The sequence below is a fragment of the Rhipicephalus sanguineus genome, chromosome 8 (genome assembly GCF_013339695.2).
Source record: "Rhipicephalus sanguineus isolate Rsan-2018 chromosome 8, BIME_Rsan_1.4, whole genome shotgun sequence".
Classification (NCBI taxonomy): Eukaryota; Metazoa; Arthropoda; class Arachnida; order Ixodida; family Ixodidae; genus Rhipicephalus; species Rhipicephalus sanguineus.
Window position 1 is genome coordinate 14519769 of NC_051183.1, and position 20884 is coordinate 14540652.

The 20884-nt window shown below is 45.3% G+C and overlaps 1 protein-coding gene across 3 annotated transcripts; it reads left to right on the top strand.

The window, feature by feature from the left end:
• Positions 1–1358: 1358 nt before the first annotated feature.
• LOC119401426 (uncharacterized) lies at positions 1359–20155 on the top strand. Of its 3 annotated transcripts, none has more exons than XM_037668220.2 (8): positions 1359–1668; positions 7601–7679; positions 8357–8392; positions 10449–10484; positions 10572–10607; positions 13371–13409; positions 15523–15653; positions 17091–20155. In XM_037668220.2, the coding sequence occupies exons 1-7, from the start codon at positions 1385–1387 to the stop codon at positions 15628–15630; spliced, it is 618 nt and encodes a 205-aa protein (XP_037524148.1). In that variant the 5' UTR covers positions 1359–1384; the 3' UTR covers positions 15631–15653; positions 17091–20155. The 3 variants fall into 3 exon arrangements, with proteins under 3 accessions (XP_037524148.1, XP_037524144.1, XP_037524146.1); XM_037668216.2 differs by lacking the exon at positions 1359–1668 and adding an exon at positions 2169–3311; XM_037668218.2 differs by lacking the exons at positions 1359–1668; positions 15523–15653 and adding an exon at positions 2169–3311.
• Positions 20156–20884: the final 729 nt, after the last annotated feature.

Sequence of the window (20884 nt, forward strand, 5' to 3'; positions counted from 1 at the left end):
GAATCGTGCGCAGAACGTAACTTTTCTGTAGGCCTGCCAAACTACATTAGATCTTGCGCATCTCTTGGAACAGTCAAAGAAAGCAGTGAGCAGATTGAAAAAGAAAGTTGCTTCTCAAGGAGAACAGTTGAAAGAATTGCAGGTCGATCACGAAATGAAGGAATGCCTTTTAACCAGGGGCGTAGCCGTGGGGGGGCGGGGGGGGGGGGGGGGGGGGGGGGGGGGGAGGGAGGGGGGGTTCACCCCCCCCTTCCGAAATTTTTCGATTTTGCATGTGTAATATACACGCACACATACAAACGCATGCATGAACATACAAAACGGATGGTTGAACCCCCTCTGAAAAAAATTTCTGGCTAAGCCTCTGCTTTTAACTCACAATTATTCGTAATAGAGCACTTCTTTTCATTTCAGGTGAGTAAAGCGGGCAGCCTTCATGGGGAATAGTGAGGCCTACTTTATAAAAGATTGACACTCCTAGGGCAAACTGTCCACATATGTGGGGTAATTGGCACTTCTAATAATGACTTTAGTATACAACCTGCAATGTGCAACTATAAAACGCGTTATTTATGGCCGGCTGTCCGGAGCAATGACACCAGAGCGGGCGCGACAAGAACTAGACCCGAGAGGATGTTAATGCCGTTTCCTGTGCCCGTGGGGGATGGGTCCCTGAGGTGACAGCAATGGAAGGTGCTCGCCCGGGCACACGGTGCCCGCTGCAAAAAAAATTCTGTTAACACTAGGAGGCTCGCCAAGCCCAAAACGAGATGCGACGTGCGAGACGGCGGGAACGGTGCGTGTTCAAACGCGACTACCGCCTGCCGAGAGGAGACAACGTGAAGCCGCTCGAGAACGTTGGCAAGTGGACCCGCAGATTCGAGCGCACAAAGCTCCTGCAAAGCGAGCTGAAAAGGCGGAGGCCGAAAGACGAGTCAACGTGTACGGACCGGTACATTGATTGCACGTCTTTTTTTTTATGTTCTGCTTGTGTTGCACGTTTGTGCGACACGTGCTCGCATGTGTCGTTCGATCAGCAGGTCAAAAAAGCACCTCACGTGTACGTTTGTACTACACACTGCGGTTGGTGCCTCCCATTGTAGAAATTATAATGCATAATTGCCAAGAGTGCAGGAGGGTGAAGCTTTCACCACTTTCGCATACAAATGTTGTGTAACATGATGCCGAAAGTTTCTGTTAAGCACGGCATAAAAACGTCTGTTCCCCGCAAGAAACCTTGCCGCGCCGTTGCCTAGCAACGACCGACGCCACAGCTGCGCACCACCTGGCCTCGCCTAGCCTCGCTACCGCACCAGCTGCGCATGTGCACGGCGGGATCGTTATAAAACAGCCGCGCCTGGTCGTGCCGAGGCAGTTTGTATACATGGGTCGTCCGAGGAAGTACCGTACACCTGAAGAAGACGCTGCCTATCGCGAGGCTCGACGTGCTGCAGAGCGAGAGCGAGATCAGCGGCGGCGATCCGACCCAGCCTACCTGAACAAGAAAGCGGCTGACATGAAGAGAAGGAGGCAAGATCCGGAATATACTCGGCGCGAGAATGAGCGGGAAGCGGCAAGAAAACGAGTCAGGCGCAGTCAACCCGGAGTTGGACGGGCCGAGTACAAGCGACGTAAGGCCCGTGCGAGTACAGTGGGAGCCAATTCTAGGTTTGCACGCGAGTTTCTAGTTTATGGCTCTTGGGTCGACAAGCTTCACTTTATCAAGTATTGCGCGGCCGAGTCCAAGCTTCTTGATTTTTTTTATTTTAACAAATGATTCCCGGCAGAAACGTAGCCAGAAAATTTTTTCGGTGGGGGTTCAACCATGGGTTCAACCATCCTTTTTTTTATGTTCGTGCGTGCGTTTGTATGTGTGCATGTACTTGCAGACGTCACGGAAACCCTGTATGTTGGAGTACCAGCATGTGGAGACGCGACGCTAGCGATGCCACATTACATGCAGGTTATTTCATTACGCACGTGCAGAGACGCTCCTGCCACGTCGTTTTGACATTGTCCCAATTTGTTTCTCATAAAAACCACCATCGTGGAGTACCAGTACATTCAGAAGCGGCGTCCATGACGTCACGTGCAAGCCATCTATGGGGGGTTTTCAACCCTCCCTCCCCCCCACCCCCTGGCCATCATTGCCCTGGCTATGCCCCTGATTCGCGGCCACGGCGACATTATTTTAATGGGCGCGAGGACGCTCTTCTAGGTACATGCATGCAAATGAAAAAGGAAAGGCTGGTCAATAGGTCATGATCATCATCAAGTTAACACGTGCGTAGCAATCGCAGTTCTGGTTCTGGCGCGGAGATGAGAATTTCAGCAAACATCTTGAAAAACTTCGCTGCAATAACGAGCTTGGTAAGAATAGCCAATACCGTCTTTCAAAGGAGATGTTCATAACATCCATCCATTTGAGAGACTGGGAGCTACGCTCCGGACGCTACTCCGCGTTATCACGAAATCTAGCAGGCGGCCCACGTTGCTGTTGTGGCTTGGGCAGCTTGGGTCCCTCGCTGGCTGTTTCTTGTCAACATGGGGCGGCGGCGTATCGTGAGAACGCCGTCCGAGGAGCGCGAGCACAAGCTGAGACGTAAGGAAATGAGGCGGGAGCGCATACGCGCCCAGACGGACGAAGAACGCGCGATCGCCCGAGCGAAGCACGCCGCACTTCAACGCCGAAGGCGACAAAACGCGGCGCTGCGGGAACGCGAAGCCGCGGAGAGGCGACGGCGACGGGAGGACCCCGAAGTTCGGCAGCTGGAAGCGGCCAAACACCGTGCCCGCCGCGAAATCGAGGCAGTGCGACTACGCGAGGCTGAAGCGAGACGACAGCACCGACAGAAGGATGCGGAGGCGCACCGCGCACGGCGACGTCAGGATGTGGCGCTGCGTCGTCGCGAAGCCGAGGCGAGGCGACAGCGCCGACAAAACCCCGAAGTACGCCAGCTCGAAGCGGCCAAGCATCGGCTGCGACGCCAAGATGCGGCGGTACGTCAACGAGAGACGGAGGCCCGACGGCGTCACCGCCAAAGAGCGGCACTTCGGCAGCGTGCGGCACTTCAGAAAGAAGAGTGTGTGTGCGACGTGTGCTTTCGTCCTGCCGAGCTATCGCCTATCCGAATGTCTCACGTGCCTATGCTCACCGCCGAGTATCCGAGCGAAGACGTGCCTTCCTTTATGCTGTGCCCTTCATGCCAAGGCGCCCTGCGGATGGGTGCAATTCCTCCGCTTCCCAGGAGTAACAGTTACGCGTATCCTGCTAATCCGACGGGGTTGTGTGAATACCACTCGCTGTGCAGGTAAGCCGGTGCAGCACTGCTGCGAAGAAGATCTTGGAAGAACTTGACCAACTACCACGTCAATTACACGTTAATTAGTGTTCGTGACAGTGCTGTAATTTCTACATAGCAGCTTCTATACATTACAGTTTACATGTAAGGGCCAGTGCAGACCTAGTCAGCAGGGATTTATACTAGTGCCCGAAGCTTTACATGTTTTAAAGCGATAGCTGTTATCAGGTCACAATGTCAGTGGGAGTTGTCCGCCGCCACTGGTGTACGTGACTCCTATCGCGCGAAATCAGAAAAAATGAAATGAGAAAAAAAAATCTAGAAACGTCAGCCGCTCTTACAGACTACCATCATGAACCAAGCATCAGCACCTCTAGCAGCGGGTAAGGCTTCATGCCCTCTACCTCACTTTTCAAGATGAAACGATGGCATCAACCTGGGCGACAGTACCGGTGGTGACTGTTATTATTTGCTTCCACCTAACTAGCCACTGGTAAGCAGCCACTCTGTGCTCTCGGTCATAGCACTGGTGACAGCAATGGTGTTTGAGGCCCTTATAGATTACAGCAAAAGCTGTTACGCAGTCACAACAAGAGCTTATTTTGGCGCCATAGCTGTACGCCACTGGTGTTAGTAACCACCGTCGCGAGAAATAAGAAACAATTAAATGAGAAAAAGTTTCTGGGGAATGGATGGGATTTGAACCCGGACACTCCGTGTGGCAGTGGAGTATTCTACCACAGAGCCACGCTGGTGCTTGAAAATCTTTCCCAAAAACACCCTGTACAGGTGTCATGTCGGGCAAGGAATCGTGTTAACATGCGTAATATAGCGTCATAAAAGAGTAAAATAACAGCCAGGCGTCACACAATGCAAATTGTGCAACGAGTGGGTCGTTGAATGCTTCGAACCCATTATAAAAGGCTTAGCCATAATTCATCGTCATCAGCCACAGCACAAAGTGCACATAATAATACCTTACAGATGTGTAGCAGGTACCTTGCTTATCCACAGAATGACGAATAATGGCATAGTGGGTGCTTCCTTGGTTCATGAATGTTATGGTGGTTTATGGCGTAGTGGGTACCTTGCATGTGTACTTGTATTGTACCCCTGTCACACAGGACATCTTAAATGCACTTTGAGGGATTGCACTTCGCCATTAGTGTCACTCACATGCTGTCACATGGAAACGCTTAGTGACACTCAATGCAAAGCGCACTTGCCGGCAAGTGCGTTCGCCAACCTCACTTCGACCAGACAAAATGTGTAGCCTCGGTAGCAGTGGCTCGAGAACAGATAAGTTATTATCCGAGGCTGAGTTCACAGTAGTTTTTAAACGATCGTTTTCGTTATTAGGAATACGGTTATGCATTATAACACACTATACCACTAAAAACTACTTTGTTATTCTCATTTTCAGCAAGTTTACAGCCACGGCTGCCAGGGGTATACCCAGCACACTCCATGCAATGGCCGCATCCGCCGCGTTTGTACCTAAAGTTTATTTTAAGGGCTGCTTATAGCTATAACACATTATTACTTAAGAAACATTGCCTGAAATAACAAATATCTGCTGTGCTACTTAATTACCCATCGCCATTACTGTCATTTCCAAAGCACACTACCCTTTCTCGTGTAGCAGCGTGCCACCAAAGTGACATTCTGGTGGCTTAAGTGCACACGCTGAAAATGACACTAAATTTGCCAGTGTGACCGGAGTAGTTGCCCCAAGAGACTACAACATGCTCTGGAAAGGCCACTCTTTGAGCTTTTCCTGTGACTGTGCTACGTGTTCTGCGCTAGCCTGGCGATTTTTTAAGTTGATGGGTGATAAGTTGTAATCAGTCATCAACTGCCGCAGATTGCACTTCAAACAAGCATGCACAAGCACCACATTTCCACTGGCACAAATTAATCGGGCTTTATGTCCCTGTTTTATTACAAGACGCATTTGTCGTGGATTACCCTCATCTGTCAGCAAAGGTATCACTGTACACCTAGAAGAGGCATTCAAATGATAGGACTGGAAAGAAACAGTGATAAAGAATAACGGAGAGTATCTCAGCTACTTAAGATTTGCAGAACACATAGTGCTCTTCACGAATGATGACAATTAATTGCAAGGAATGAGTAATGACTTACACGGAGAAAGTGTTAAATGTAGGGCTAAAAATTAAATGTGCTAAAAACGAGGGTAGTAACTAATAACATGACAAACAAAAAGAATCTGCCATTGGAAGTCTTGGAGTCTGTACCTTGGTTAACTACTAACAGGGAAGGCCACTCGTGAAAAGGAGATCTACCAAAGGATAAAGATGGGCTGTAGGGCATATGGCCGGCGTTACCATATCCGAACAGTGTGTCAGGGGGACCTGATGCCACTTATGCTCAGGTTGCGGGGGGGAAACTCTTGCAAGTGTCCCCCCTTGAAATTTATTTTTTGAATATATCTGAATTGCTTGACAGTTTCCTATGGCGTGTTCAACTAGTTTAATGCCTGTTTTTTTTTTTTTTTTTTTTTTGTAGTGTGTACCGGTTCAATACCCCTCAGCTGTGCCCCTCAGCTATTGGAATCGCAACTGCCGCTAGATCGGTTTCAGAGAAGACTCTACAGAACAATACAATTATGTGAGCTGGGAGCCCATGTTTTTTCAATTTTTTTTCAAAGCATCATTTTAATTTTCATATAAGCAAAAATAAAACCATATTTAAAAAACAATATGGCCGCCATGGCAAGATCCGTGTCCCCCCTTGCAATTTTTCTGTACTTATGCCACTGATGATCGTGATGATGAAAGCTACATGAAGACCAAGTTAAAAAGAAGGGTGCATGTTGTGATGGCAGCAGCCAGCGAAGTCACTTGAAGAAAACTTTGCTGACGGGCGATGCAACTTGGAACTTCTCGATAACCAAGAAACAGCAGTCAAATTAAGGATGGAACGCACACATGTTTGCGAGTCCGGGCTCACCAAGGCCAGCTGAGGCCTCGGCTTGCTGGGGCTTTGAACGATTGGGCTATTACATTCCGTAGACCAGTGCAGTGTCCTGCTATGCATTTTTCACTGCCACCTGAGGTGCCTTGGAGATGCCATAAAAACGTACCATATTATAAAATGTATATGCTGATTACTTGTGTGAATTCTCACTTCCTTTGTGACCCACTGGGGCTTAGCTACTATCGCCATGCACTGTGAAGTACAAAGGCATGTGTTTGATTTCACCACATGATGACTGCATTTCATGGGGGCAGAATGTAGAAATGGCTGTGTATTCAGGTTGAGTCACACATTATATTACCCCAGGTGGTCCAAGTTAATCCAGTGTTTTATATGTACTATAGTATGCCTTGTAATCATTGCCTGGTTATGATATGTAGAAACTCCCGAATTTAATTTTTTTTTTACTTCCTTTATGACCAGACTGAGATTACAAATGAAGGTGAACTGCTTGCACTCCCGAAATATCATGTGATCCACGATAATATCTGGTGCTTGTCCTACTGGCTTGCCCAAGCTTTCACTTCAGAAACTTTAGTCTTATGCTGTGAAAGGCTGGAAAATTCACACTTGCATTGATTTCTGATACTGCTTTCAGGAAAAGCAATGAAGAGAGATTATACCATACTCCCTTCTGAAGAAGAACAGCTGGTTACACTGGGTGCCATTGAGATTGTCAGCCATATGAAAGATTGTATGCTGAAATTGGTGTACACAGCATTCATTTCAGGCAGAAACTACCAGGAAATAATGAATTTATTGCATTTTTCACTAACTGCCACATCTATTGGCAGCGCTGTGGACAGGAGCTGATGATGTTTCATGATTTAACACCCCTGGAAATGGGCGTGCCAACCTTGCTAGCTGTGGCCTGCATCTCTCAAACTGCTCTGCTCCCACTACGGTCCCTAGAATCACTATGATCCGCACTAACAGCGCTCCCAGGTGAGGTAAAGTCCCTAAAGGGCGGGGCATGTCTCATCGCCTTTTTGGAAGGGTTAGAGTGGACATTTGACATCACGGCTGTCGATGCACAGCCCTGCTTGCACTGGCGTGCAGCTGTTGCACGCTGGAAGTTCTAAACGTAATACAGCCAACTGTTTAGAAATATGTGAAATAAGTTCTATTGGAACAGTTGCATCTGGTGAGTGAAATTTCAATGTTTTCTTCAGTTTTTCCTACTTTTATTCAGTATCCCTTTATATATTCTGTACTTGACTACCGCTTATTTTAGATATGTAATATGGATCTAGCAGAAACAGGCACCAATGCAGTCATGTTTCACTTCTTTGTTGCAGTAGTGATTATGAAGACTCGCAGAGCTTGCAGAGGCTTGCCAGAAGAGCCAACTCCAAAAGAAACACTCAAGAAGGCAAGGTGAGGTTCGTTCATATTTGCATGCATCCAAAACTGCCTAAAAAAAAAGGCTATTTCATTGGCTTAAAAAAGGGTGCTGAATCACTCTTGCCGTGAATGACAATCAGCCGCCAGAAAGGTGTCTCTGTGTCACTATGTAAGTGTGTATGTGGAGTCATGTCTAGGTGTGTGCATCATTCCTCTGTTATTATTAACACTTCTAAACAACATGAATGTGATTTTCGTTACTGCACTTGTTCCCCCCAGTGTAATGCCTTTGAAGCAATATAGGCCTTCTGTAAATAAATACAAATAAAGGGAAGTCAGATGGCTATTGTGCTGAGGAGTTCCTGTGCCAACTTTTGGCAGCAGTGTTTGACGTCTACTTTGCTTTGGCTAATTTCCATAAAGAATTGCATCATTGGTGTTCTGATACTACATTCATGGTGTGAAACAAAAATAAAAATTAGCCCTACCGATCTTCTACATTCTGTTTATTAATAAGCCTTGTTTCTCTGAAAGAAATAAAAATGAACTTTTCTTGCAGCAATATGTGATGCGTGTTCACCGATTTATTATTGCTCTTACTATCCTGGTTTTTCATTTTTCTCGTAAAACAAATGATTGAGTTGCAATTCTGGTGTGTTTATACTGGAAAAAAAAACAATTAACTTATCAAGAAAATTTCTTTGTTACAGGTTGACTGCTGCTTGCAGACAGATGGCACTGGAAAGGTGACATATTAAAGCTTTTTTTCTGTTACAGCTAAGGTGTTAAAGGAGTGGTGACACAAAAATTCGGACACAATTTGACTGTTGAATCACACTAATGGGTGCATATAGGTGCCATCTGTACAATATCAGCCACAAATACAGCCTACAAGGTATTTTAATTGAGTTTTGAAGTTCGTGAAAGTGCCGGATCGGAAATAGAAGCAAAAGACGATGAGGTCACCGAGTGGATACCACGTACGTCACGAGTTCTGGCCGGGTTACCGGAGGCGTGTACGAGACCGACAAAGCTGGTAGCGACACCTGATGATGCATAGCCTAACCAGAGACCTACAATATAACATCGCAGCGACTTACCCGCTTACTGATTCTATGTAAAGCATTTGCAGTGAGATAATTAGCAACTCACAGTATTCTCATTGCTTTTTTTCCCGACAAGAACTACAACGCGACGGAAAAAATCGGAAAAAAAATTACTGTAGTTGGACAAAACGCCACAAGATGTCGCTACGGGCTCCGCAGTTGTACGCAGTTGCTGCTGCCGCTGCAGCCGTCAACAGCTCCGGTAACCAGGTACCCGCAAACGACAGGAAGTCTACAGACGAACTAAAGCTCTCTGCTGCCGGGATCATATTGCATAGTGGACAGATAACTGCTTCGACCCTCCGACGTGCGTACGTGGGATTGGTATGCCTTGAGAACGCGGCGTTGCCTGATATAAATACGAGTCAGTAAAGCGTACATCACGCCATTTGCATGTTACGCATAAACACTGTTACAGAGTGCCAATGTTGTGATTTCAGTGCTTCCTTCGTCACTTATCATCCTGCTACTTTACGATTGATCGGAGCGAAAATGTTTCAGCACGTCTAATGCTGCGGCTACTCCAAGCCTGGCGGAAAACGTCGCCTCAGTTGGACAACGACTACAAGAACAAAATAGCAGCTACCGGCGAGATTCGCAAAGTGAATTGAGCTTTTCTTACTTATTTTTACACTCCTGCCAGCTCTTTCGTCCATCGCCGCACTAGATAAGCAACGTAGTTTGACAATCGAGGAAACAAGCACTCGCAACGCACAACACCTGCTCAACACAGCAAACGAAACAGCAGCACTGACAACATAGCAGAAGCTGGCCAGTGACGTCACTGGTTCTTGCGTTCTTGTTTACCAAGTAGACCATCTACGTCACGGGGCTACCGAGTGCTCTTCGAAATCGAAACTGCCTCCGGTCGTAACATACGAGCATATAATTAAACATTCGTCTCGTGCTGGGGCAAATGAGTTTCGTTGCCGCTATTATCGAGTCAGTAGCCATTGATTAAGAGCAAAAAACAGAGGTTCACAAATTTTCTGTCACCGCTCCTTTAAGGAAGTACTGCAACAGTTTCCGTGCTGTGTCTAAGGTCTTTGCGCAACAGAATTGCGAATATTGAATATAAATACAACACAATGCGAGTTGAAGCCAAGGTTTAGCTTGAAACATAAGAAATGATTATACAAGTTTCTTGCATTTTTCTAATTGAAAATTACACGGCAACTTGTGTGTGCGTACTTCAACCAGTGATTCGTAATGTTTGTTATATCACTTTTTATCATCTGCACATTAGAGGTGGGCTAAATGTTTGTATGCTGTTGAGGTAGTGAAAGCTGATGCTGTGGTGTTGCAATTCCGCCTGTGTGAGACCCATCACGAAGAATAGACAGAGCGCAGCAAGAACTGCAGCTGCATTCCATTAAGGTGATACCCGATATGGCAGTTTAGTGGCTAAGGTGTTGCCCTGCTAAGCATGAAGCACGATTCCTGCCACAGTGGCCGTATTTCAGTGGGAGTGAAATGCAAGAATGCTTACATACTTAGATTCAGGTGCTAGTTAAAGGAATACTGACACAGAATTCTAAAGGCAGGATAACTAGCTAGATCGATTTGTGTGGACACATACGTCCACACAAATCAAACATCGGTGAGGCATCTCTTTTGTGGGTACATATTCACTTGTCACTCCTTGCGTTATATGGTAGTTAAAGATGGTCTCTGTAACAAGCATGGTTTCTTCCAGATCGATTGTTTCATGCAGACTGAAGATGCTGCAAAGGTAGTGTGTGCATGCCCATTCTTAACACATCATCGCATTGCAAGGCACTTCAGCCGGTGGTAACGGCCCTTTTTTTGTTGTTCGCAGATAACTTTTGAAGTGCCATCCAAAAAATTCCTGAAGGTAAGAACGTGTCTTACGTTTACAGAATTTTCCAAATCATTACTCAAACCTCTCCCTTTCCATTTATTTTTGCAAGTTTTAAAGAAGAAAGACTTGATTAGCATAGAGAAGTTATGCATGCTTGCGCACTCGCTCTAAAATGCTGTACTCTACTATTCCAAGGCAGTAGATTTCCACGCACGAAATTTGAAGAGCCGCAACCCTTAGCAGAAGAACAAAGCTTCAGCTTTGTCTAAATCTTCAGCCACGTGTGGCATAGTGAACATGCTACTCATGCACCATATCTTAGAAGTAGCATGTTGTGGGTGCAAAGGTTGGCTCGCTGGCGCATTACCTGCATGCCTATTGAGGCATCTAATGTGAACTTTCAAAGAGGCAGCAAAACATTTGGTCGCTACCGATGCTTGCCATCGCCCAGCATTGTGACACTGAATGCCTGCAGCCAATGAGTGAGGATCATGTTTGCCCTATCACACGTGACACTATGCGTGTAATTTTAATTCGTATTTGAACTTTTCCAGCAACTTGCATGGTCACAGTCTTGCATTTCAGGTGAAACTGAGAAATTCTTTATTTCTCCTTATTTTTATATCATGGGCTTTACATGCACTCTGACTTGTCTCTATAGGGGCCCTGCATCCCAAATTGCTGGTGTCGCTTATTAACGCGATAGCGTTAGAGAGCTCGTGTCGCAGAAATTCCGGTGTCGGTGTCGGCACCGTTGGTTGTGAGCGAAAAATCGACCGTGAGCGAAAAATCGAGAAAGAAGCAAATAAAATAAATAACAACAATTTCGGTTTCATTGAGGATCGAACCCGGGCCATTTGCGTGGCAAGCAGGTGTCCTACCACGAAGCCACGATGTTACTTGCAGCTACTTCGGAAAAAAACACTACATAAATGCTATGTAGTGGAAGGAGTCTCCTTAATGCATTTTGTTCGACAGGTGTCGCGACGAAAACGAGCCCATTCGGCGATTTGTAGGCGCATTTGGGAGACCATCAAACTACGTCGAAAAAGGCCGGGATAGTGCAGCCATCGCCGCTAAAAACATGCATGAACTTTCAAACAGCTCTAAAAATGGACAACTATGTCCATCTAGCGGAAAACATATCAACAAGCATACAGCAAACGCTAGATAATGTGCTGCCATCTGTGAGGCATTGTGAGACTCTTCATGGCCTCCGAGATGGCGAGCGCGCGGCGTGTATCTTGGAGGCCATGCGACTCTTGCTTTAGATCGAAAACCTGTGCCATTCGCGCACGCGTGTGTGTGTGTGTGTGCGTGTGTGTAACAAAACACATTAATAAGTATGCACTTAGTGGTTGAAGTGCGCACTAGGGGCCGGATTTCGCTATTGCGTTCAACTCTTAAAGGCGAAGCTTAAGGGTCCCCCAATTTTTTGTTCGTTTGCCTACTATAGGACTTGATAACTGTAGCACCAGCAAAAGCAGTGAGGGAAAAAGTGTTTGATGCCTTAATTTGTTCCTGAAGTCTATTTCAGTGCTGACTGCAGTGTCGTACATGAACAATTTTTGGGAGCAGAAGTGAGATATGCTGACCGTTTTGATTGGTTGGGAATGAAGAATATATTGTGCACACTTGTGATGTACTTGCTATGGGGAATTTAAAAAATGAAACACGATTTATGCTTGTCAGACCTACAAAAGGACACAATTTTTACATTGCCATTTCGTTTTCTGTGCAAGTTATATGAGGGGTACTGTCTAACAGCCTACACAAAGCATAGTCTCCGTCATTATCATCATGTATTGATGGAAATGCCCAAGTAGGAATGCAGTGAGGTTTTTGCGAGCAGTAAACTGCCCCTTTTTCTGGGGAAAGCTCGTAGCCAATCTTGGTAGCAGTGAAAGCAGTGGTGGTGAGAGAAACCGGTGCCATTGGCATCCATTAAAACAAGAAGCCCACACTTGCCCATCCTTAATTGCCTACAAAACTTTGAGACACAGTGCTTGCAAGCAAGGAGTAAACTGCAGACACGCCTCAACCGCCCATAGGCATGCGGGCAGACGCTCGGGAAGCTTTTGAGCACTGCCGTGGTTGAGTTTTATTGTAGGCCAGTGCTTGTGCACCAACAGAAAAGCAGGTAAACACAAGACGTGTGTTTATTTAGCTATAGCAGAACACACAATTTCTCTGTACTCTCAGCCTATCCGTGTTTTTTACGGAAGTCACTGTAGTTTCAAGCTGCCCACGTTGTAGCGGCTTGTGGTATGAAGGCCACAGTGTGTAGAAAGTTTGTGGTACCACAAGATGTAAGCTGCGCTTTGATTGGAAACAGCAGGAGACATCACTGGGTGAGTAAAATGCGGAGGGAGACACCAATTTGTGCTGTCTGTGTTTGTTTTGAATTTGTAAGTTGAATGACTTTTGTTCACCTGAATCAATCTTCAAAATTCTTTCTGCATTCATCTCAGCACGATACAGAAAACTCTTTGTAATGTGAAACTTGGAAGGTAAAATTTGAGCGCAGGACCCCTCTAAAAGCAGTTAAATGCAATAATGATTACTTTTTGCTTCTGTCACGGCACTAGTGCTTATAAAAATACTTTGTGATGTAGGAATAAATTGAAATTGTAAGCATGTTTGTTCGTCCTTTTTTTCCCAAATAGCGTGGAAAAAAGAGAAAATGCTCATAATTGGGGATTAACTTTTCATCATTTGCTACTAGAGAGTAGAACAGAAATTTAGGCCAAACACAACGTGGAGTTGAGCCTTCTATTTTAAAAACTGTGTTTGCAGGTCGCTGAAGTGCAGACTGATGAAAGTCCATGGCTACAGGTAAGCTAGTTACCGACTTATTCATGTCTTGCAGTATTGACAGACTGAGAGATTTACTTTAGGCCCTAATATGCGAACACATACAGTAAAAAAAAACAGCACTATCTTTCATAATATTATTCACTAATAGGCTTAAAATGCGCCGAACAGTCCTAGAGTGGTGTCTCAACACCAGAACCAAACATGAAAAAATCACCAAGAAACTTCAGAACAAGTAGTAAGTGGGTTAAAAAAAAAGTTACAGAGAACAACACTGCATGCCATTCAACAGCAATTTCCGTGGTAATCCAGTGATGGTTTGGGGATAAACCACAGCCTGGCTAGGCTTCATTAATCTCATTGTGAACCAATTCCATACATTATTAACACTTGTTTTTCTCTGCACTTGGCAAAATGTGGTCTGATGAATTTTTCTGTGATAATTTTTGCACAAATAAGGAGTAGTAATGAATGTTTCATTTGTGTGCTTAATACTGGAGCGTATTTTTGGTCTTATTCTTAACCTACGTGCAATTTGCATGAAGCCCCGTTTCTCCTTGCTTGCTTATTTTTTTATCTGGGTTGTTTCCTGTTTGGCTGTATTGCTACGAGGGTGTAAGTGCTTAAATTTTTGTGTACATAAAGAGCCCCATATGGTAAAAATTATCCTAAGATGCTGCACTAGTTCGATCTATAGTATATTGTTGCACTGGCTAGGAGAAGGTGGTGGATTTTAATTTGATCCTTGTTGAGGCAATCACATTCTCATGTTAGGCGAAATGCAACAGTACAGTTGTACTGCTCATCAGACGCACGTTAAAAGACCTAAGATTGTTAAAAATAACCTGGAACGTTCCACTAAGACGTACCTATGGAGACACCGTGCAATTTTAATAGATTAAACTCCACAGTATTTTAACGTGACTCCACGGCTTTTGACCACAATGTCTCTCTTGGAGAGTTTACCTGTCATGGAAGCTTTGCAGCTAAGCTGCTTTTCTGCCAAGCCCTAGGATGTGGGTTCAAACCCCTTTCATGGCAGCCATATTTCAGTGGGGGTTAAATGGCATAGCACCTCTTTGCTCGGACTTGTTCATACATTAAAGAACCTTAGGTGGTCAGTATTATCTATAGTCCTACACTACAGCATGCCTCAAAAATATTTTATGGTTTTCATGCATAAAACACCAGAATTTATCATTTTCAGAGAGTTAACGCGAGTCCTGGGACCCTCAATTTGTCTTGATTTCATTCTAGATCTAAGGAAAAAAAAAAACACAAGAGTAGCTGGTCGACAAAGATACACAGCAAATTTGATTACGTTGATTGTTTGTTTTTATAGAGGTTTATGAAGAACTTGGTTTGACCATGTCATCGGCTGCTGCCGTTAACTGACTCTGGCATTCTGTTATGTACACGAGTTTAAATACTCTAGCTTTAACTGTGCCAGTTTCGTTCTAGTTGGGGCAGAATGTAAAGACATCCATTTATTACTGAGCAGTACGGATTATGAACAACGTATTGTCATGTTGCCATCGATTGATCTCGGCTCTGCACTGAATTTCATAGAAAAAAAGGCAGTAAATTTTATTAACGGTTCTACAAGAACATGAAAGGTTCCTCCAGTTTTATGCAGAATAACCGACATTGACTTACAGTGTCTGTGGGCTTCTGTTAATATCAAAATTTCCTGAAAGGCACTTAAAGTTCTGGGAAGTGGTGATGCACCGCATGACTTCTTAAATTTGGCTCGTGTTTTTTTTTTTCATTTGCGCTTATTTTTATCGCCACTTTCTTATGTTTGTTTCATCATGAAGATTGATGGATCAAATGAAAAACATGGCTCAGTTCTCAATTCTACGATTAACTGTTAAAATGAATGAAGCCTTTATTTCAGAAATAGGGCCAGCTCTCGGCCACTGTTGCCGATTAGGAGGGAAGGGGTCTGTGTTGGGGAATAAATCACATTGATTGCAGTGATAAGCTAGCTCTTCTGAAGGAAATCTGCATAGCCATTTTCAAAGTAGTGGTCGTTGCTAGGGTTGTCTGTATGTTGGGCAGGTAGTTTTGGAAGAACAGCCTACTAATTCTTAGATGCCTATTCTTGTCTTTTTCTTTTGTAACTCTACCTCAGTACCCTGAGTCCACCTCTGAGGATTATGAGTGTGAAAGTAAATATCTGCTTGGTCGCAAAGTGGGAGTGAAAATTATCTGCATCAACGAAGAGGGCTGCACACTTTGATGACAGGCAAGGCATCCTATGTAGTAAGTGTGCCTGCTTTTACTTACAGTGCATCATGCCTTGTTGCTTGGTCAGATTGTAAATGTTCACAGTGCTTCTGATTACTACTTCCTTGTCAAATTTCAGGGGGGGTTCTCTAACGTGTTGCATACTGTGAATAGTAATTTTGAAGTTCATATACTGTAGCTTGCTTTATGTAACATGTTCTGTGTGTGCTCCTGCAAATAGGACCGTTATGGTCACATTGTAGATGTACGGTACTGCAGTAAACTTTCATTCAGCTCTAATGAGACCTACTAAACTGATCTAATTAACCACCAGGTAAATTAAACAAGAGGTAATAAAAAACTGACAAAACACATGATCAACTAAGCAAATTATGCCTGATTCAAGGATGCTCTGAATGAAACTAGCTCCCACTTGATTTTTCTCTAAGTGGCAAACCAATGTAGAAATGACATTACCTCCTGACGAAGGTGAGAGGTAACGTGCATCTCAGTTTTAGTGCAAAAAGGTGCCATCTCTCCGATTCGTGCAAGAAAGAAAAGGGAACACTAACAAACTTTATTTACAGGGAACTGGAATTTCATTATGCCTAACGTCTATCATGAGCTGTCTAAGGCAGCACTTTATTGGTGTGTATGAAGGACAACATTCTCCCAACCCCCTGGTAACATTACAGAAGTTACGCGCATGCGTGCTGATGGGTAAAGTTGAAGTTGTCCAGCAAAGGCCAGTTTCATGATAAAAACCCAGAGGGATTACGAGCACTAGCCAAGACCCTTGGGCATGATTAAATCAATTGCGCTTGTGTCTTTCGTGTCCTCGCTCGTCTTTCGTGTCCTCGCTCGTCTTTCGTGTCTTGTAAAAGTTGTGCGCTCCCTACCAAGATGGTGAGACCCTGTTCAAATTGTCGTATCAAACACCGCGACGTTCTAGATTTTGACGCCGTCTACTAGATCCGAAGTAGTTCCTAATCAGTAAAGATAAAGTACATTGTCCTCTGAGGAGGACATAGACTTAACATACCGAGTTTAGGGAAATTTCGTTGAGGCAATGTTGCCCAAATACGGAAAATACAATTTAAAATCTGCGACGTCATGCGTGTAGATTTCGGCTCGAAATTTAAAAATGAAGCTCTGACCTTGATTTTTTCCTCTATCAATAAACCTATCATTGTGAAATTAACAGCATCAGAGTTATCAGAGTACAAATTATCAATCTAAACCAATTCATTAATTCACTGTAGTATCCCTTTAATGTTGATAAACTGTCCCAGCATCATGTACTTCTTGCATTGTAAATTGTGCTTGTGCTTTTTTCAATTTCTTTCTTGCATCCAAGTAGCTCAGTTGCAAATTTGCTCTGCTTCACTCTTGCAGCATTCTTGTTTGCTTTACAAATTGGCCCTCAGTTTATGCCTCTGTTGCATCTTTTTTCCGATCTCCATTCTTTTTCAGGAGCCACTTCTCCGATGATGACAGGACCAATGCTTGCGAGTGACTGTTCACGCGTGACATCTGCCAGAAGGACACTTTTTTTGTAGACAAAGCTTTGACGGCACACCTAAAGGTCACACGCTACAGAAAAGCCTCGCAAGTGTCCAGACTGTGCCAGGAGCTTTGCTTCACGATCTCTCAATGCATGTCATCATTAGCTACAATTACGAAGCAGTTACACAACTCTGCTGCATGAAGAGAACTTCACATGCAAGACCGACCTCACCGAGCATGTGATGAAGCACTCGGATGAGGCATCGCATGCTTCCTTCATGTTCAGAAAAAGAGTTCACGCAACACAGCAGCATGAAGTTGCGTAAAAGCATCGTGCAGTGACCAGTACCCTCTGCACTGTCCAATCTGCTAGAAAGGATGCTGGGCCGAGGTCTGGGCTAGGTGCAACTGACAACCCACGAGCGGCTGTCTTAACAGGGAAGCTCCACGTACAACAAGAAGTGAAAAGGTCGTTGTTGAAGTCGTCAGGGACGAGCGAGAAGGCAGGAGGCCGAGTTACGTGGACACACGTTTATTCCAAAGTGAATTCTAGCCTAGGCCAAGCCACGCCCCACCGCACCTTGAGCACACGCTGTCACGAGCTTCGCCTGGCTTTTCCTAGATGGCAGCATCTACAACATCTCCCAATGCAATCAAGCGAAGTCCGCTGCAGCAGGCGGCTTCACGCACCTGCCACTTCTGGTATGCCCGTGGGAAGTGTCCTGGCAACACGAATGAGTGTCTCATTGTGCTCATAGCTGTTGGAACCCCAGATGGGGATGTCGTCCATGTGACAGACAACTCGACTGATGCCTTGTAAAATGTACGCCATCTGCTTCTGGAAGTGTTCAGGAGCTGACACAATGCCAAATCGTAGTCGGTTGAAGTAGAAGTGCCCAAAAGATGAGATGAAAGTGGTGAGTTTCCTTGATTCTTCACAAAGTGGAATTTGCCGAAATCCAGAGTTGGCATCGAGTCTGGAGAATACCTTAGCTCCATGAAGAAGTCCGAGCACGTGCTCCACGGAAGGAATAGGATGCCATTTTCTGAGAACGTGGCGGTTCAGCTCTGTGAAGTCGACGCATATTTTCACGTCTCCGGAGGGCTTTGGGACGACTACCATCGGTACACATTACTCGGTCGGCTCATCAACAGCTGATATGACACCGAGTTCCTGGATCCTTTGAGGTTCCAACTTTGTCTTCTGGTACAATGGAATTGGGATGCGCCTCGGGGAGCTGAGTGCGAAAGCTTTTGCTCCTGGTTGAAGCTGAATCCTGTGTTCTTTGAGCGGCTTGCCGAGTCCTTGGAACACCGCTGGAAATTCTTCTTTCGGGTTCACTTTGTCGGCAACGGCGTTTACGCAGGTCAGCATATGTAGCTTCTTGATGGCTGGCTTGCCTAGCATCGGACTGCAGATCTGATCTAGGACGTATATATCCTGAGTAGTCACGTGGTGGCATTAGATGAGTAGGAGTTGCACCACTCCTGCGTCTGGAAGATGCTTTCTATCTGGGCCATACAGCTGATGAAGAGGAGCTAAGAGAAGCGGCCTGTCCTTGAGCGTCTGGAATACGTGCGTCGGGAGGATGGTTTCGTCGGCACCAGTGTCAATTTTGAAGTCTACTGGCTGGCCTTGAACCAAGATTGTTGCTTCCCAGTTTCCAGCATCTGCTGTCTTGACTGCTCCAAGGAATCCTGCTTCTAAAGTTGCGTGCTCAGTTTCAACACAATCGAGGCGTCGCGACATGCACATGGAGGCATAGTGACCTTTCCTCCAGCAATTCCTGCAGACTTCCGAGCGTGCTAGGCAGAGAGTGCGAGAGTGACACTCTTGACCACACCAACGGCAAGGTTTCTGCTCTCTGTTTTTACCGGAGGGTGAAGATGGTTTGCTTGCCCCGCGTGGATAACTGCCGCTTTTGTCTTGCATTGAAGCACGCCGACTGGTCTGCGCACCGGATGCAACTTTCTTCAAAAATGGCACTTCCTGGTGGAGCTCCGCTTGTTGCTGATGGACACTCTCGATCTGGCGGACGGAATCGAGAGCCTTTTGTAGTGTGAGCTCTGCGTCGAGCTGTAACCTGGCGGATAGCTGCTTGTCTTTTATCCAAACCACAAGGCGGTCGCACACGAACTCTTCTCGAAGAGCACCGAACTCGCAATCTTTCAAAAGCGTGTGAAGCACAGTGACGAAATCTTCGGCCGACTCACCATCTTGCTGCACTCTGGTGTTGAATCTGGCTCGTTCGAAGATTACGTTACGTCGCGGAATAAAACACTTGTCGAACTGCTCCACGACGACGTCATATTTCTTGGAGTTCTCTTCAGATAAAGTGAAGGTGGCGTAGATTTCCTCGCCTTGCTCACCCATGATGTAGAGTAGGGCATCTACTTGATGTTGCTCGGGCTTCACGCACAAGCCTGAAGATGTTCGGAAACGTTCAAAACACTGTTTCCACTTCGACTACTCATTCGGCGACGAAAAATTGAAGGCGTCCGGTGGTTGAATAACGAATGACGCCATGGCCTAGAACGTTAGAAGGTCACTCCGCTTGAGTTCCGAGAGTATGCGCATAGGGAGCAGCTCACCGGCACTTTTTTGCTTGCGGCGTCCTTCGCAAGGATGATGACTAGAAGACGATGTCCACTGGTAGCACCTGTTCTTCTGACACCAGGTTGAAGTCGTCAGGGATGAGCGAGAAGGCAGGAGGCTGAGTTACGTGGACACGCTTATTCCAAAGCGCGTTCTAGCCTAGGCCAAGCCACGCCCCACCGCACCTCAAGCACATGCTGTCACGAGCTTCACCTGGCTTTTCCTAGATGGCAGCATCTACAACAGTCATGATCATGGAAGTTGCAAGAAACAAAAACTTGACAAGTGGAGCAATAAGTGAGAGCGAGAGATGCAGGAGAAGCAAGTGTCGCTGACCAGGAATATGCTGAACTTCAGCAGTGAAGGGAGACACCTAGTGTAAAGAACTGGCCATGTAGGGTGGCTGGAAGGACATGGGAATAAATTATTGATAGGCGGCTTTTGACTAAACTGCAGTGTCGAAAAAATGTCTTGTGAGCAAATGGTACTAAACTCAGGGCACAAAAAATAGTAGACACAGGATTCTGTACTGGCTTCTAAGTGGAATGTTCAGTTCGTACACCATGTTATATAAGTTATATAATAGTAAATGCGTGAGGTACAAATTAAAGAAAAATACATCTATATAAAATGTTGCATGTCTTGGTCAGGGAGATCATATCAATATTAATGGGTGACTTGTGTAACTGCTAGTACTTCAGAAAATACCACTGCATTGTGCATGTTATTTGTAGCAAAATATTTCACAAGCTTGATTGAAGAATAATCCAATCTTCTGCATGTGTGTTTGTGTCCGGTTTGCTGAGTGAACCTGATAGTACTTTTAAAAGGGTACATGCATAAGGAATTTTATCCTGAAATATTGCAAGTTTATCAAACATTAATTTCACGAAGTATCCTTGCAAGTGTCCAGCGAACGATGTTCTTGGTGAGTATATTCTCAGTCATTCCACACTCACAGGAAGACAGGCTGACACTACACACACAAGCATACTCATCTGTAGAATGTCATTTTTTCATGAACATGTTAGCATATTTACTTTGCCAAAACAACTTCAGAGGAATTGATGCACAAGGTCGTATCACTGCCTTTCTTGTGCCATGTCACCATTATCTGGCTTGATGGCACAGGGTATCGAGCAGCCTGCAATGTGGACTTCATTAC

Excerpts from the sequence above, each read along its gene's own strand:
- LOC119401426 (XM_037668216.2), top strand. The coding sequence starts at position 2,545 with ATGGGGCGGCGGCGTATCGTGAGAACGCCGTCCGAGGAGCGCGAGCAC. Across the intron at positions 3,312-7,600 it reads GAATACCACTCGCTGTGCAG|TAGTGATTATGAAGACTCGC; the intron begins GTAAGCCGGTGC and ends TCTTTGTTGCAG. Across the intron at positions 13,410-15,522 it reads ATGAAAGTCCATGGCTACAG|TACCCTGAGTCCACCTCTGA; the intron begins GTAAGCTAGTTA and ends ACTCTACCTCAG.